Source organism: Lathamus discolor, chromosome Z, assembly GCF_037157495.1.
Source record: "Lathamus discolor isolate bLatDis1 chromosome Z, bLatDis1.hap1, whole genome shotgun sequence".
In the NCBI taxonomy this organism is placed as follows: domain Eukaryota; kingdom Metazoa; phylum Chordata; class Aves; order Psittaciformes; family Psittacidae; genus Lathamus; species Lathamus discolor.
Window position 1 is genome coordinate 67,197,302 of NC_088909.1, and position 16,819 is coordinate 67,214,120.

The window sequence follows — 16,819 nt, forward strand, 5'->3', positions numbered from 1 at the left end:
GACTTGGGTTTATAGAGCTAATTCCTCCTAGAATATGACAAGGTCTGCTGGGGCTGGGGTGTCCTCCAGCTGTTTGGAGGGACGGGGCTGTCGCTCCCTCCGCTGCCCTGCGCAGCTCCCCAGCCCTCTGCTCCTCCCCTGGGAGTCCGCTGCTGCGCGGGAGGAGCGGAGGGACCTCGGAGGCTCCTCCGGAGGCACAATTCCCCGCAGCCCTCCGCGGAAGAAAATGCCAGCGCTGCTGGGCTGGTGTTGTAGATCCCTCATTTGCTCCTTTGTGGCGTGCAGAGCAGCTTTCCATTAAAGGAGATCAGGGGTAATTAGCCGCATTATTTTGACAAGTTGGCTCGAGCAGTTCCCTTTCTCGCAGGACTGCGAAGGGGGAGAGGGCTCGCTTAGTGCAGCCGCCTCCTTCCCCGGGCGCGGCGCTGCCCTGCGGAGCGGTTCCCGGTGCCGTCCCCCGTCCCCCCACCCAGCCCTTACCCCTCGGACTGCGGCGTCCGGTGGCCGGTGGCAAGCGGGGTACTGCTAGTGGAAACGGGGACGCTGAGGCTGCCCTGCAGAACCCAGCGAAGGTGTTGCCCCGTGGCCTTAGCTGATGTCAAAGCCAGTGCCAGACGCGCGTGGGGAGCTCAGGCTGGGGCAGACCTGTGCTCTTGTGCGATGAAAACGTGTATGATAGCAAAAAACTTGAGGGAATAGACAAAACCAGGGTATTTTACCACAAGTCCTTCTTCTGCCACTGTCAGCTGTCCTGTAGCACCTACAAAATGAAGCCAAAGCACTTAATCTCAGTGCCGTTTCTTTATTAACGTAATCAGATGCTCCAGCATTGTAGTGGTCTTGGTGGTGTGCCCACAAGCAACCTGGAAAAAAGTAAAATCAGTGCATATACCTGCTACCCACTGTTGACCTCTATTGAATTTGACCCCTCACCTGGCTGAAGGAAGTGTGACGCTTTGCATTATTTGAGGTTATTAGTACAAGGAGGATCTAAGTAAGAGTCAGAACATTGCAAAATGAGCCCACTATGGCCAAAGTCAAATCTGAGATTCTTGCACACCAGCCCTGGCTGTCCGAGGATTGGGAGGACCAGGTATAAAAGGTTGCTTCCCAGGCCTCCAATACAGTGTAAGACCGAGATAAGAAACCTGTGGGATCTCTGCGAGTTGCTGAGGATGGAAAAAGCCCTTGGTGTGGAGGAACAGTTGCACACACAAGGCATGCATATCACAGCCAGCAGCGCTTACAAATGTAAATAAGGGCAGATTGATTAGGAACAACATTATCGTCAGGAATGTAGCGCGCAGGCATCAGCTATGAGGCAAACTGGGGGCAGCCACTGCTCTGACCACCCAAGTGGAGACTTTTACACTGACACTTCTTAAAGGGAAAAAAAAAAAAATAAAAATACAGAAACAAGGCCAATTAGATCCCTGCAGTAATTAATCTCTTGTGTATGCTTAAAAAGAAAAAAAAAGTCCCTCCAGACCACAGGGAGAGAGCGGAGATTAAGATAGCGCTTGTTAAATTTGAGTCTTCAGGCTGGGTTTTGGAAAGAGGAGCAAAGACGGGCGCTGGGCTATTGTGTGAAACCTAGCAAGCAGGAGGCAGGCAGGGCAGCTCTGGGGGCTCGAGGTGCTTGAGGGGACACTCCTCCCCGTTTTTTGGAGCCTGCTGGGAGGCTGAGGAACCAAAATGCCTCTTCATCTATGCCTTCTTTCTCTGTCCCCTAGATATGCCACCCCACCAGACCCAGTGAAGCTGAGCAGAAGCAGTGGCACAGTTGTTCCTAGTGAGATAGATGGGTCATCCTCCCAGGTGGAAATTTGAATTGGAGGTGACCTACTGCATCCCAGGTGCGGTTTTCAGCCTCCAGCAGAAACCAGTTTCCCCCTCCAACTCTTTAGGTTTCTTTCTCCCGCACGTATGCCCCTACGTGTGCTTGCTATGACAGCTAGCTGTTTCGAGCAGCTTTCCTGGAGACAATCCTGCGCGGAGCACAGGTCCGGGCCCTCCCGGAGGCAGGTCTCCCCCAGCGTGGGAAAAACGGAGGTGGGACGGAAAGGAAGAGGGACCCCCTCACCGGAGGCTGTCACTCCGGAAAACCACTGCCCGTGGGTACCTATAGGCAGTGGCACGGAGGGGCCCTCCGCATGGGCGGTGCGGTGGGTGCGCAACCCGCTGCCGCCGGCCGCCCTGGGGGTCTATGCCTGGCAGCCCGGCCAGCCCCGCCGCTGGCAGCCCCCAGGGGCTCGGAGTTTTAGCCCACGACAGCGGCCCCGGCCACGCTTGGCGAGGCTGAAGGGAGAGGTGCGCGGCACCGGGGCGGGGGGCTGCCGCGCTGCGCCTGCACCTCGGGTCCCCACGCTCCCCTCTTTTTCTCTATCACCCCCACACCAAGCCAAGGGAAGGCACGGCGGGCAGCCCCCCCATAGCAAGAGCCCCCCGCGACCGGGCGCGGGGCTAGTTAAGCGCTGCCTTCCGCACCGGTGCGCACAGAGGTCCGCCGGGACTCGGAGCCTCCGCGGGGACTCGCGCTAGGGGTCGGGGCGCTCAGCCCCGGGGCTGGGGGGCACTGCGCGCAGCTGTAACGGCAGCAATTAAAGGCTGATTCTCAATGAACAGAGACGGCGAGAAGCGGAGCCAAAAAAGTAAACAATCGCGTATAGTTCAAGAAGTGTTTAGCGCGGCCAGCCAGGCTGCGTTTCATGGACTTTTACACTAAAAACATATTAAAATTGGCTTTCCTCAGGTTTCAGTTAAAGAATGAGTCCTAAGTTGAAACAGGCTAGCTACCGAGCGGGTTTAAATCCCTTAAGTGTTAAGTTTTCATTGTGCTTTTTTCTAACTGGACTGAGTGGTTTTCTTGCAAGGAACTAAGACTCCTCTTTAGTTAAAAAAGAGAGAGGGAGAAAATCTGGCACTTTCTAACCGCAGTATCTACCACCCTGTCATTATTTCTGCAAGCCTGGGAATTCAGCTCGGACCTCCCAGTATTTGTTGGCAGCTTGAGGCCAAGGTGCCTCTAAAAGGATTTTCTTTTAAGGGCTTTAGAAAGCGTTTAATGCTGCTTTCCCCCCGTCTCCCTCTCTTTTTCTAAAAGGGGAAAATATATTTCTGTACGTCGATAGGGAGAAAGTTCCGCGCTTGTATTTGTCTGCAAGCATCCCGGGAGGAAAAAAAAAGGGAAGAAAAAAAAAAAAAAGAGAGAGAGAGAGAGAGAGGAGGGGGGAAAAAGCTTTCTTGAAAAGAAAACGGAGAGGAAAGGGGGGAAGGCATTCCTTAATGGAAGTATTGCATGCAAGGAAGGCTGGATCTCTTTAAGGCTCCCCCTGAAGCTGGAGATGCACACACAAGGGTTGCCGGCCTGGGTGGTCTCTCTACTTTGGTGAGCTGTTGCTAAGCAGCTAATAATAGTCATGTTTGCTGAGTAATTTCTGCCCTCCCCGAGCCAATCGCCTCGCAGAAACCCAAGCCATCTGACAGCCCCGGGGGCGGGCTTTCAGCGCTTTTTTTTTTTTTTCCTCCCTCTCCCTCTCTCGCTCTCTCTCCTCTCATACTCCCCCCCCTCCACCCCTCCTCCTCTTTATCCAAATGGAGAGAGTCCTTTTTTTCTTCTTCATCTCATCTCTTGAGCCGAGGGGCTGCAGCTCGGTGCTGCCGCGCACACGCCGGGGGAGAGCGTCAGGCAGCCGGCTGCCCGCCACCGCGGCGGAGCCGACCGTGGAGCCCCGCCGGCCCCGCGGCCCGCGGGAAGCACCCCGGCGCTGAGGCAGGATGGTGCAGCGCGGCGAGGCATCGCAGCAGCAGCAGCAGCAGCAGCAGCAGTCGCGGCCCGCCGCGCCGCCGCCCCGCCGCTGAGAGCCGCCGCGGACAGCGGCTTCCCGGAGGCAGCGGCGGCCGGAGGAGGCGATTTCAACGGGAGCGGAGGAAAGCGCGGCGGCGGCGGCGGCAGCCGGGGGGCGCCGGGGGTCGCGCCCGCCCGCCCGCCCGCCCTCGCCGGGAGCGGGGAGCGGCCGCCTGCAGCTCGGGGTCCGCGCGCGATGTGGCAATGGGAGCCGCGGGGAGCGACTCGGCCGGAGCGGCCGCGGCGGCAGCCGCCGCCCCGCGCCCCGCGTGAGGCGGCCGCGCCGCAGCAGCTCCAGCAGCAGCAGCAGCCCCAGCAGCGGCGGCGGCGGCGGCAGCTCCCGCAGCAGCCCCAGCAGCAGCAGCAGTCCGCGGCCCGCAGCGCCGCCAGCCCCCCGCGGCCCCGCCGCGCCCCCGGGGCCCCGGGGCCCGCCGCGGCAGCACCAGCGGCAGCTCCGCCGTCCCGCCGGCGGCGGCAACATGGCCTCGGCCGGTAATGCGTCGGAGCCGGAGATCAGCAGCAGCGCCGGCGGTGGCGGCCACCCCGGCCGGGCGGCGAGGAGTGGCGGCGGGTGGCGGCGAAGGACCGGAGGGAATCGGCGAGCCGCGGCGCCCGACCGGGAGTATCTGCAGCGGCCGAGCTACTGCGATGCGGCTTTCGCCTTGGAGCAGATCTCAAAGGTGCATTCAATCTCTCACTCTTTTTTCCAGAGATACAAGCTAGCGCTAGAGCTGCTTTTCGGCGGGGGAGGAGGGGGTGGTGTGTTTTCTCGCGGGGGTGGAAGGAGGAGATGGAAATGAAACGGCCACCAATAAAATGCTGGGAAAAAAGAGAGGGACGTCTGTGACTCTTCAGTGCGGGAGAGAGTGCCCTCCTTCCCTCCTTGCTCGCCTGTGCCTGCCCAGCTGCGTGCCTGCGCTGCGGAGCACTCCTCTGGTTAAATTTCCCTAGCCAGCCCCGGCTCTTCCCCGGCCTTCCCCCGGCTAGCCCCTGGCCCCACTCTCCCTCTCCCCCTCCGCTTCCTCTGCATCCCCTGGTAGAGCTCTGCGACCTCGGCAACACCGGCTCCCGGCTGGGACGGGGGAGAAAGCGGGCGGGCTGCCGCTTTCTTGGCAGAAGTTGTGCTTTTGTGAAGTTCGCCTCCGCCGACGCGGCGACTGCCCTCGGAGAGGGGGCTCCCCTCGGCAGTGAAAGCTCGCAGCGGCTTCCTTCCCCCGGCGGTCGGAGACGGAGCGAGGGCCGTAAACAAACTGCCACCGTAACTCCGGTCGCGCCGGTCCCCGCGGAGGGCTGGAGGTGCCGGAGCGCCCCGGGAGCCCGGACCGGCCCTGGTGGGGCGGAGGTACGGCCCCCGCCGCCGACCTCCGCTGGGCAAAAAATGTTTAAAGTAAACAAGCTCGAAAAGCTGCCTTGCTGCGGGGATGGTCTAACTTCAGGGAGCGGATTTCTAGGCTTTGTAAGAAGGGGGAAAGGAGGAGGAGAGAAGGGAGGAAAAAAAAAAAAAAAAAAAGAAAATCCATGTGGCTGCCCTCTTCCGTTCACAAATATTGTCGTAACTTACAGATGGCTGCTCTACTTCCTAATTCAGATCACACAGCGTCTCCAAACTCTATGGAAATGAATTACTTCTGATCTTACAGCGCTGCTCACCACGTGGGTTCTGTCTCAGCATCAAACCCTTGATAGGAGCCGGGAATGGGGGAACGGCAGCAAACTGCTACCGGCTAGCTTTCCACCACCACCGGCACCCCCCCCCCTCCCCCCCCCGTCCTGTCCCGTCTCCCTCCCCACCCCGCCCTTCAGAGCTCTAAGGAGAACACGGAAAGGGGCTTTTATCTTCCTTTTTCTGTGGCTGTTGAGGTTTATCGGAAACGGGTGCTCCTGCGCTGGACCCGCGGCTCTCGCCAGCGGGATGCTGCGCCGCGGCCAGTGCCCCGGGGAGGAGGGAGCACGGTAGGCAGCGCAGGTGGTGGCTGCCGGGACGTGATGCGGCGGCGCCACCGCGGCCCGAGCGCTGCGCTGGGGCCAGGACGGCTGCCCGCAGGTACACCTCGGCCTGTGCCTGCGGCTGGGCCGCTCCGTCCTCCGTCCCAAGAGTGCTGCGGGGGGCAAGGGGCTCTCCCCTCGCGGCCCCCCTACTACTGACCTCTTCTTGCCTTGCAGGGGAAGGCGACGGGACGGAAAGCGCCGCTGTGGCTGCGAGCCAAGTTTCAGAGACTGTTATTTAAACTGGGCTGCTACATTCAGAAAAACTGCGGGAAGTTCTTGGTTGTCGGCCTCCTGATTTTTGGGGCTTTCGCTGTAGGATTAAGGGCAGCTAATCTGGAGACCAACGTCGAGGAGCTGTGGGTGGAAGGTGAGTGCCCCTCTCCCGCGGCCGCCTGCTCCCCGGCCGGCCCCGCCTGCCCGCCCGGGTCCGCCCGGCTGCAGCGGCGGGGGCCGCGTGCGCCGCGGGCTGGCAGGGGCTGCCGCCGGCGGGGTCGGGCTGCGGCGGGCCTTGGGCCGCGGCACGCGGCTCCGGGCGGCGCGTACCACTTCTCCGCCCCCAGAGGGGGAGCGACCGCGGCGGCAGGCCGTGTGTTGCGCGGAGGGGAAGGCAGGGCGAGCCGCCCCCTGCACCCCGCCTCTGTCCCGGCTCTCCGCGCGGGCGGGCTGTGGCCGGCGGTCTCGGCGGCCCCGTGGGCGGTGGGAGGCGGGCGCGCTGCCGGAGGCGCCCCTCCGCCATTTTGGGAGTGCGTGCGCCCGCGGCGGGGGGAGGGGGCGGCCGGTGAGGAGAGCGGCGCGGAGGGGCGGGTGTCTGTGTGTGGTCCTGGGCTTGGACAGCTTTCAGCGGGGGGGGAGCGATTGTATCAGGTAAAAGAGGAAAAAGAGGTGGGAAAGGACCGAAAAAGAGAAGAAAAGCAGGCTGCCGAGGAGAAAGGGGGTGGCTGCGGGCAGTGTCCGGGGTGGGGGTGGTCCCTCCGCGCCTCGCCTGAGGACACCGGCACAGGAAGACGGGCTTGGCAAGAGAGAGGAAATGTGCTGGGGGCCGGGGCTGCCTTTGGCAGCGGACACCACCCCCGGGCAGAAGCACGGGGTGTGGGGTTGTAAAGCGGTGTCGCCAGCGCCCCCCTCGCGGGCCCATGTGTCCTTAAGGCGCTGGTGCTGCAGGCCTGGCGGGGTATCCGTCTCCGAGGACCACCGCTCCTGGAGGCCGCGGCTTTGGGCCTGGGGTTTGGGGTTTTTTGGGGGGTGTGTTTTCTCACTTTTTTCTTTTTTTTTCCTTTTTCTTCGGGGAAAATTTACTTAGCATCATATTCCCTCGTTAGCTGGGTTGACGTGGAAACAGAGTTCTTTGACTGCGGTGGTTACTCTGGGTTTATGTCAAAGTCGCTTGCAGGAGAATGTGGCTTGTAAAAGTTAATATGGAAGGCTGCATAAATAATCATTACTAAATAGCTCTCTGTATGTGAGAGTGTGGAAAAGCTAGTGCTGAGTGCAAACAAAGTTAGCAGCTGTTAGGAAGGTGGTCTGTCCTGAATGGTGCGTATATGGCCAGATTCCACCCTTGCAGATGACAGCCATACTGGGGTCAGGATGAGGTTCACGGGTTGCTTAGTGAGTACTGGGTTTTGGTTTTGGAAAGTAATGTGTGACTAACTGAACTGTTTTTTTTGGTCCGTGCAGTCCAGGATCGCGAAATATAATGAGATCTGCTTTTAGCAGCCCTGAGAAAGAGAGCAGGCAGTGCAGGATCCCATCTATAGGCAGAGATGTGCATTCAGAGTCTGTACTCATCACTAGGTCCTGAGTACCTTATATACTCATGCAAATGACTGTGAACATTTTGAAGTTCTTGTGAGGTTGTTGCGTCAAAGTTTCTTTTATCAATGTTTGCTCATGTGTTTTGTCCCTGCTTTTCTGTAAGTGTTTGGTAAATAATACATGATTGCAGTTCCATCCAGTACACTTCCTTGAGGTTTATTGTCCAGATATTACCGGGGTTCTCGTACTTGGAAGGTTGATCCCATCCGATTAATGCCACCTGCTTTTTGTAACTCTGTAATACCAAGAAACTACTTGCTGATGATGTCTGTATGACTGGCGCAGCAGTAAAAAATGCAGCTCTCAAGGGACAAATAGGTTTGCAAAATAGCCGCTTAGTTCAGTTGCTGCACTGACCTCTTCTCATGTCATTATTGCTTTACGGAGTGGGGAGGGGGAAAGTCCCTGGTTTAAAATCTGGTTGAAATTGATCTCTAAGGTTTTTATGGCCAAGATGAATTCATAACACAGCTGGTTGTACAGAGTTGACCTCTCTAGTTTCACATCTATTGAGTTTAGTTTTGATGTCAGAATTAAATAACATAAAAAGAAGTATTGAAATTCTGCCTTTAGAAACCTTGTCTTTCTAAACTGGAAAAAAAAAAAAAGCAGCTAGCTGATTAAGATAAAATAAAGTATTCTGGATTTAATTCAACTTCTAGCCTTCCTATTCTAGCACTACATGACTGTCTACACAAAAGAGCTTGCTAGAATGTGCTTTCTTGGTAGAGACTGTCAATGTTCCACTCATGAGCCAGGTGTTACACAAATAAACCTAACAAATAGCAGTTTCATATTTCTGCTGCTAAACTAAAGATAGAGCTACAGATTGAGAATTTGAGTAAGAACTGGCATGGAAAGAGTATGGAAAGTGCTCTTTTTCCTATGCAGAAGCGGAAAGCAATGACCAAACTCACTTTTCTGTGTTTGCATGCATCTGCTCCTAACAGCATGAAAGTACACTCTGGAGGTTATTATAATACGGGACCCTGTCTTATTTTTACCTTTATCTTTTGTTTACTGGGAGTTTAAATGAACTGGGCAATGTTGGCCAAATATAGAATCTGAAAGTTGTTTAGGTTGGAAAAGACGTTTAGGATCATCAGCTTCAACTGTTACTCTGGCAGTGCCAAGTCCATCACTAAACCATGTCCCTAAGCACCACATCTACACATCTTTTAAATACCTTCAGGGATGGTGACTCCACTACTTCCCTGGGCAGCCTGTTCCAATGATTGACAACCTTTCCAGTGACTAATTTTTTTCTAATATCCAATCTCAACCTCCCTTGGTGCAACTTGAGGCTGTTTCCTCTTGTCCTTGTCACCTGGGAGAAGAGACTTAGCCCTACCTCACTACAGCCTCCTTTTAGGTAGTTGTAGAGAGTGATAAGGGCTCCCTTCAGCCTCTTTTTTGCCAAAGTAAACACCCCCAGTTCCCTCAGCCATTCCCCGTCAGAGTTGTGCTCCAGACCCTTCGGCTGTTTTGTTGTCCTTCTCTGGACCTGCTCCAGCGCCTCAATGTCTTTCTTGTAGTGAGGGGCCCAGAACGGAACACAGGATTCCAGGTGCAGCCATGTACAGGGGGATGATCACTGCCCTGGCCCTGCTGGCCACACTATTCCCAGGACAAGCCAGGATGCGTTGGCCTTCTTGGGTATCTGGGTACACGGCTGACTCATTCAGCAAGTCCAACTTTCCCAGGTCCTTTACCAACAGGCAGCTTTCCACCTGTTCCTCCCCAAGCCTCTTGTGCTGCATGAAGTTACTGTGACCAAGAAGTGCAGGACCCAGTGCGTAGCCCAGCTGAACCTCCTACAGTTGGCCTCATACCACTGACCCAGCCTGTCCAGATCCCTCTGTAGAACTTTCCTGTCCTCAAACAGACAAACACTCCTGCCCAGCTGGATGTCATCTGCAAACTGACTGTTGATGCATTAAATGCCCTTGTCCAGATCACTGAGCAAGATATTAAAAAGAACTGGTCCCAATACTGTGAGCCCTGGGAAACACCTCTTATGACCAGCTGCACACTGGATGTATCTCCAGTCACCACCGCTCTTCGGGCCTGGCTCTCTAGCCAGTTTTTGCCCAGTGAATAGTTCACCCCTCAAGCCCTGAGGGGCCTTATCACCTGGTTTTTCAGTATGTCCACTGGTACACTACTGAAATATATTTCAGGTAACAGTTTTGATTTGCTGCTGAAGCTTTTTACAACTCTTACTGCTGAATAAATAGGCAGTATTTACATAAAGAGGCTGATTTTCTATGGTGTATTTCTGAATACCATATACATGGAACATAATACAGTGCAAGTTTGCAGGAAGTAAACGGTTGCTTTAAAACCATAACACAATTAATTAAAAATAGTGAAGTTTGAATGAATTTTTAAGGCCATGCACATTCCAAGGTAAATGATTAGTAGTCTGGGCCTGAAGCTATTATGGCTGAAATATTTACATAAGAAGTTTAGAAACCCACCGGGTAGGCAAACTTTCAAAGAGAGAAAAAGAAAAACAGATCTCCAAATAATCATTTTTTTCAGTTTTCCTGTAGTGTTTCACCTTCAGGATTTATGCCAGCACTCGTGCCCTTCTCTGTGCCTTCTGATACCAAATTTGCTTTCCTCTCAGCTTGTTTCTTGACATCAAGTGTTGTAGAGTAGCTTTTTGCTTTTTTAAAAATTTGTTTATTTATTAAAAACAAAACCAAACCACCTCCCCCCTTCCTCCCCCCCCCCCCCCCCCCGCCTGAAAAAAAGCAGCCCACAGTCATCCTCTGGCTGCTCTTCAGAGCACTTCATTTATTAGCCTGTGTCCCACAGTATGACCTCACGCCCCGCATCTGTCTTGTAGTCCAGGTCCCTGGCATCTTTGACTGGGACATACAGCTTTCTCCCCTCAGCCCATCAACAGGTCTGTCATCCCCATGCGCTTATCTTGCTGCTGAGGGATGCTTGCTTTAGTTGCTTTGGCAAACAAATTCTGGACTGGCATTTTAGTGGCAGTTCTGTTATCCACAACCATTCAGCTTTAGTTGAACTGCTTTGTGTGGGTGGCCATGCATGCTAGAGTTGTGGAGACTGGTTAGCATCTTTATACATCATATGCCCTTGAGAGGGAAAAAAAAGGGCTTTGCATTGATTTCCTCTGTGACTGTATTTTGTTGGACACAGATGTGCTTTTAGAAACATCCATTCGTAACTAGAAAGTACTCTGGATGGAAACGAAATCATGCCCATAACTGGTTATGTTTTTTTGCTACCAGTGCAACAAGCAATCTAAGATCCTGTGTGTGAACAGGAGTCACACATAAGTTCACAGCCTCTGCTTCTGAAAGAAGGTAGTTTTGTGGCTCCAGAGAAGGTTCTGTTAAATGGAGCTTGAAATTTGGCTACTGCAATGCCTTGAATAGTGTTAATTGGAGCAGCTCATAAGGGGAGAGATGGTCTAGTCTTGTTCATTGATAATTCATTTCATGTCACTATTGGTATTTTTTTCCCCTCACTTTCTTTATTACTTTTTTATTCTCTTAAGAGGTTGAGGATCATGGTCTTCCTTCCTTCCTTTCTTGATTTCTGGACTATTTTGCACTAGCTGTAGCTCAGTCAAACCTTTCCTCTGTAAGTAGTTCTCTTCATGAAGCTAAACATGCTCTAACAGGCAGAGCCCCTTCTTTATGACAGTTTGAGGGAAGAGAATGAATGATACCGGTAGGGATAGGACATCCTGCGGTGAAAACATAGTGCCTCAGTAGCCACATAGTTCAGTTTTGGTACTTGGAACACAGTGAGTGTGTTCTAATTGTAAGTGAATTAGGCCTGAGTGTGCACAGCAGAAACAGTTTGTAAGTGAAGATTTGAGCTATGTGTAGCAGTGTTTCACTCTAAAAGGGCAAAAATCAAGTTACTGTACTATAGTACTTATGGCTGACCAATCTTAAAGTACATTAATCTACCCATGCAATATCGGCATGAGTTGAAAATGAGGAAAGTGTGTGAGTGATGCAGGAACTGGTATTATTTCCGTAGATTCTCAGTTTGCTTAACCCAGCAAGATCAAGTGCAGGTGGAGAGGAAAGTTATCCTTAAGTTCTGCCTAAGGCATCAGTTAACTTTACACTAGTACTCTTTGTAGAAGCAAAGAAGTGTAGTAAAGGAACAAATCTGTGTGAATTTGTTGTTTCAAGGAGACAAATTTATGTGACTGGGATGGAGTAGCATTTGGTTTGAATACAGTTGAATATAATTCCTCACTCCCGCTACAGTGATTTGTGAAGGGCACAATGTAGAAGGCAGAAGAGCAGAAGTTATCCTGTTGATGAATCTGAGGTGGGGTGTTGGTAGGCTGTGTGACAGTCTGAAAGGTTGTCTTGATCACATCACCAGATCCATTAGGTTCATCTGGATCAGATGACATAAGAGCTTAGTTATCTCTGAATACTGTCTTGCACTGTGCTGTGTTCCACAGTGTGTATTGAAAGTTCCTTGAAAGGTGTTTATCTGGAAATTTCCAAATCCTGTTTCATTTCAAATAAGTATGATTATTTAGTGATTGGTTTCTGAAATCAAAAAATAGCAGTGCTGTTTCCATGTGATGGCTGTAGAGCAGTCATCTGGTCAGCATGCTCTCTTTAACATTTACTGGTCAAAATGTAAGACCATAAGACTACAAGACCATGCTTCTGGTTTGAAAATAACATCAACTTCTAATACTTAAGCTTTACTTGATGTTTGTGGATAAAAACATGAGGATAGTGGGTGTTACATTCATGTGAACGTGAACGCCCACTGTTCCTATATATTGAAAGTTTTTAAGAAAAGATGTTCAAAGGTTTTAGCTATACAGGTGTTTGATTATCATCTCTCAAGGGCCTGCTATTAACTTAAAAATCACTGTGGGTCTCTGTTAAGTTCCAGTTTGACAGGTATCCGTATTACTGGTCAGAGTTGGTGCTCCTTGCTGGAAAGCTCATACATAAAACAAAACAGCTTCTGTGTTTGAAATCCCTCTATTTCATCTGTAAGAGTTTTAATGAAGGTATTACTGTGACCATCCTTTGGTCATTGAGAAGGGAAAGGATGAAGTCCTGAACTTGCTGAATATAGTGGCAGCACTTGGAATGACTTTAGTGTAGCTAGGCCTTACCCATGTACAAAGTCACAGCAGACTACCAGGGTGCCCCCCTTTCTCAGAAGGGCAAGGGGAGGATCTGCTGTAGAGCTGGCACCCCCTCCTAAGGTGTAAGTGGACAGCTGGGTGGTTCCTCCTGCCTTTCAGACTTCAGAGGCATTTAATTTACTCAAGGCTGCAGAAAATTAGTCTTCATTATTATTTCCAAACTTAACACACTGTTGCCAATGTCCCTGGCAGAATATGTCCTGCAGATCCTTGTTTGGAAGGGTCTGTTTTCTTCCCTGTTGAAATGTGTCTTCAAACAGGGCAGGGCCTTGCCTGCACCAATTCCCCTTTCCCTTCTTCTGAGCTTTGAATGTCATCTTGCACTCTGGGGATTTTGCTGCTTGTGAGCAGGGTGTGAAGGCATTTCTGTAGTTCATGAGAGCTTGGAAATTTCGGCACAGAAATCCTGGAGGGAAATAGAGCAGCTGAAAGCAACAGTTCATTATTGTTGGTCCCCACTGAGCAGGAACAGGGAGAATGTAGGCAAGCAGAAGACTCAGTAGAGATGTGTAGACCTCAGCTGTAGACCTGGCTTGTGCTGTTATTGTGGTGCTATGTGGAGGTGGCATGAGTAGTCTGAGGTCTACACCAGCTCCTGTTACCTGCTAAGTGGACTGTTGTTGGTGGGTTTTTTTTTTTCACACGAATGGGCCTGCCTTTCTCATTATTCCTTAGCAGACACTGGGTTCAGACAAGAATGAACTCCAAAAGCCATGACTACTCATACTTTCAACACAGAATGCATTAGGGAGAATTTTAGCTCCTCACCCAGACTCCATGCATTTTCGTGATTTTTTTTTTTTTTTTTTTTTTTCAGTGGGAAGAGATTGTCCAAGCCCTTCTATTAAACCCTATTTGTGGTGGTTCCCCAGAAAGCAGTGATACTATGTAGCCTGTGCATGTAACAGTTCTTGACCACTCAACAAATTCAAAGGCTGTTGCATGCAAGTGGATGTTTCAGCTACACATAACTGTTAGGAGGCTCCAAAATATGACAGCTTCCAGATGTACGAACCGACTGATCTCTTTGTTTAGATTATGCACCACAGCTGATGCCTAGATTAGTGCTGGCTGGACAAAGCTATAGGAGATTTGTCTGGTTTTCACAATGCCATGTTTATATTTCATTTGGATTTCTCCTTCAAAGCTGACCTCCCTATGACCTGTTGGAGCTGTGTCCACTAGGATGCTAGTTTTAATGTGTCTGCAGCTGCTTTCCTTTTGGTGTCTAATGGAACATGTTCTTATTTTAATACTCATGGACTTTTATGCACAATCTTTTTAGCTTAACGGTGAATTATGCTCTTCAACCTAGGAGCAGTCAGGTAAAACCATGCTTGTACAGTTTTCTGCCCATAGCTAGCTTTTTAAGAATATTCTGATTGGCAAAAACAGCATTTTGGCTGTCAACCTTGTGGGGCTGTTCCCTGTCAGACATTTTCTCCTGTATATGGAATATAGCTCAGTCTTACAGCCTTTGACAGTGCTTTTTCTCTCTGCAAATGATGGCGTGGATATACATGGTTCTAGCTGCTCTATTTGGAGTTCAGCAGGAGCTAAAGTGCAGAATTTTACAAAGAAGTTCATTTTTCTTTGTGTCTACTGTACAGTTATAGGTATATATTTTGTCAACCATCCTTTTTTATCTTCAGTATGCCTTTAGTTCTTTTCATTTCTCTAATCTCCCCTGCTTTCTATTATGCAGGAGGTCTTTCCCCTTTTGTGTTTGTGAGTCACTCTACCTGGGAAAACCTGAAGAAATCAATAAAACTTCTTAAAGGCTGTGACAGTTCTACAGCTAGAAGTATAGTACCCTGTCAGATTTCGGAAAGATAAAGATACATGATTTTCATTGTAACTTGTACAAACTGTATTGGTATTTTTGCTGTTGATGCTTTACTGGGGCAACAGATTCCCAAGGTGATTTTTCCCAACAGAAAACTCTGTGCTTTGAAGCATGATTTCTGCACTGAAAATGTATGCTATCTTACAATGACCACTTTCTTTCTGTGTCCATGAATGCAAGTGAACAGGAAGATATTTTGCTCCTCTCTAATGTGATATATCCAATTTTATTATCCACTTACAGTGTGCTAAATATGACCAATGAATACTGGATGCAGTAAGCTATGTTTACCCTTGCTGCTAATTGAGTGACTTTGACATGGAGTATTTTCTCATTGGACATTGCACTAGAAAGAGATGGAGTGGAGTTGCGAGGAGTAACTTTGAATTCAGAATTTGAAAATAAATTCTATTTTTCTTAATTCCCTGGTTTTGCTCTGTAATCTTAGCTTAGTATCTATAAATACAATGTACTTATTACTGTTTTTTCTCTGTTATTTTCATTCAGTATCATCTCAGTTGCTATAAACAGCCTGAATTTTGCAGAAGCAGTAGTTTCACGAGGTAAAAAGCCCTTTATGGAGACTGCTGACTGTATAGATGTTTTGATGTATGGAGATTTAAATTTTGGGTTTTAGAATGAATGTCTTGGCTTTAACTTCTTGGTTTTGGAAAACTTAGTTATTTCCGTGCATGAGCAAAATATATTAGAGGTAAGGGAATGAGCAGAACCATAACCTGACTCTTTCTGCAAAGGTGGTGCTCCTTCAGAGAATTGTACTGAGCTTAATTCCAGCTTCAAATATACAAGTAATCATTGTGTATTTGAAACACCTGTATTTTGCTAATGTGCAAGGAAAAGCTGATATTTTTAAGGCACATGTACAGTGTTCTACACCCATATACCTGAAGCTGGAACTGAGCCCTTAAACTGCAATACAGTCTTCATTTACTAACAGTAAGATAAATTAAAAGAAACAGCCTTCTCTTGTTTACCAGTATGATGCATTTCTGCTTTTCAGTCAGTAAGCACAAGCTAAGAGCAGCAGAGTAGAAATGAGCACTGTTGAGTCAGTTGTATGATTTTTTTTTCCATCCTTAAATCATTACTTAAGGGCTTCTGGCCCCTAGCTCAGGAATCCTGCCCAAAAATGCCAGATGTATTACACAGTCAAGTATTGCAATGTAAATAGTGTTCTGTGCCATGAAAGCAGGGTGGTCCATCTCTTAGTTAAGAAAAAAAAAAAAAAAAGAAAAGGGAAAAATCCACATGCTCTGAAATAAGCACAGTAGTTGTAGTGTTATTTGTGTTTTTGGCTGCACAACTAGTATTTTGGAGCTGGAAGGACACAGATAAATTATTGCTTTGGACTGGCAGATAATAATAACTGAAACTGAGATGCTAGAAAGCAAGACGTATCTTGGCCGAGGCTGCTTAATTTAGTCAAACAGGCATGTAATAAGTGAAATGTTAAAGTAAAAGCCATTGCTGACAGGCAAAACCTGTTACTCTGCCTTATTGTGAACAGCAGTCTTGTGCACATGGAAGCAGAGTGGTCAAAGGATGGGAAGTAGGGAAGGCAGAGGCATAGGGTTGTTCTTTACCTCATGCTGTGTAATGGAAAGTCTGGGTATATTACTGCATCTCCTCAGCATAAACATTGCTGAGCTGTTCTTGGTTTTAATTAAATACCTTTTGCTGTGTATTAACAATGACTTACCTTCCAGTGTGCTTATCTTCTTCAGATGTGGTACTGGATATAGGAGGTTTATTTGCACATTTTTCCATTTTGTGTATGAACATGTAATTTCATAACATTGAAAACTAGTTGAAAGCAGATTCCACAAATCTGACCCGAAAGGCAATTGCTGAGGGGGATGCAGTAATCAGATTTACGTTTGGGTTATCTGACAGATCTGTGAATTGCCATAGCTTCCTTGGGTGTGTGCAGAGGGGAAAGGGGTTGTAGGAACTTATTTGTATGTGATAAACTGTATTGAAATAGCTACAAGCATGTAATCCCTGTGCAGATCTCAGTGTAATCTTCTCAGTGAGCTACCCAGAAGAAAAATACGCTTTAGGAACTCATTTAAACATCTCCCTTCCTGCTTACACTATGATAAAAAAAAAAAAAAAAAAAAAA

The 16,819-nt window shown here is 49.7% G+C and overlaps 1 protein-coding gene across 2 annotated transcripts in view; it reads left to right on the forward strand.

Moving 5' to 3' along the window:
- The first annotated feature begins 3,868 nt into the window (after positions 1-3,868).
- Positions 3,869-16,819, forward strand: part of PTCH1 (patched 1) — a 69,998-nt gene continuing 57,047 nt past the window's right edge. Inside the window, exons 1-2 of one of the 2 annotated variants that reach the window (XM_065662054.1) lie at positions 3,869-4,527; positions 6,011-6,203. In XM_065662054.1, coding sequence (XP_065518126.1) covers positions 4,327-4,527; positions 6,011-6,203 — 394 coding nt within the window. In that variant the 5' untranslated portion in view covers positions 3,869-4,326. Of the gene's footprint in view, positions 4,528-6,010; positions 6,204-16,819 lie in introns of those variants that run through there. The other variant, XM_065662053.1, reaches the window with a different exon arrangement.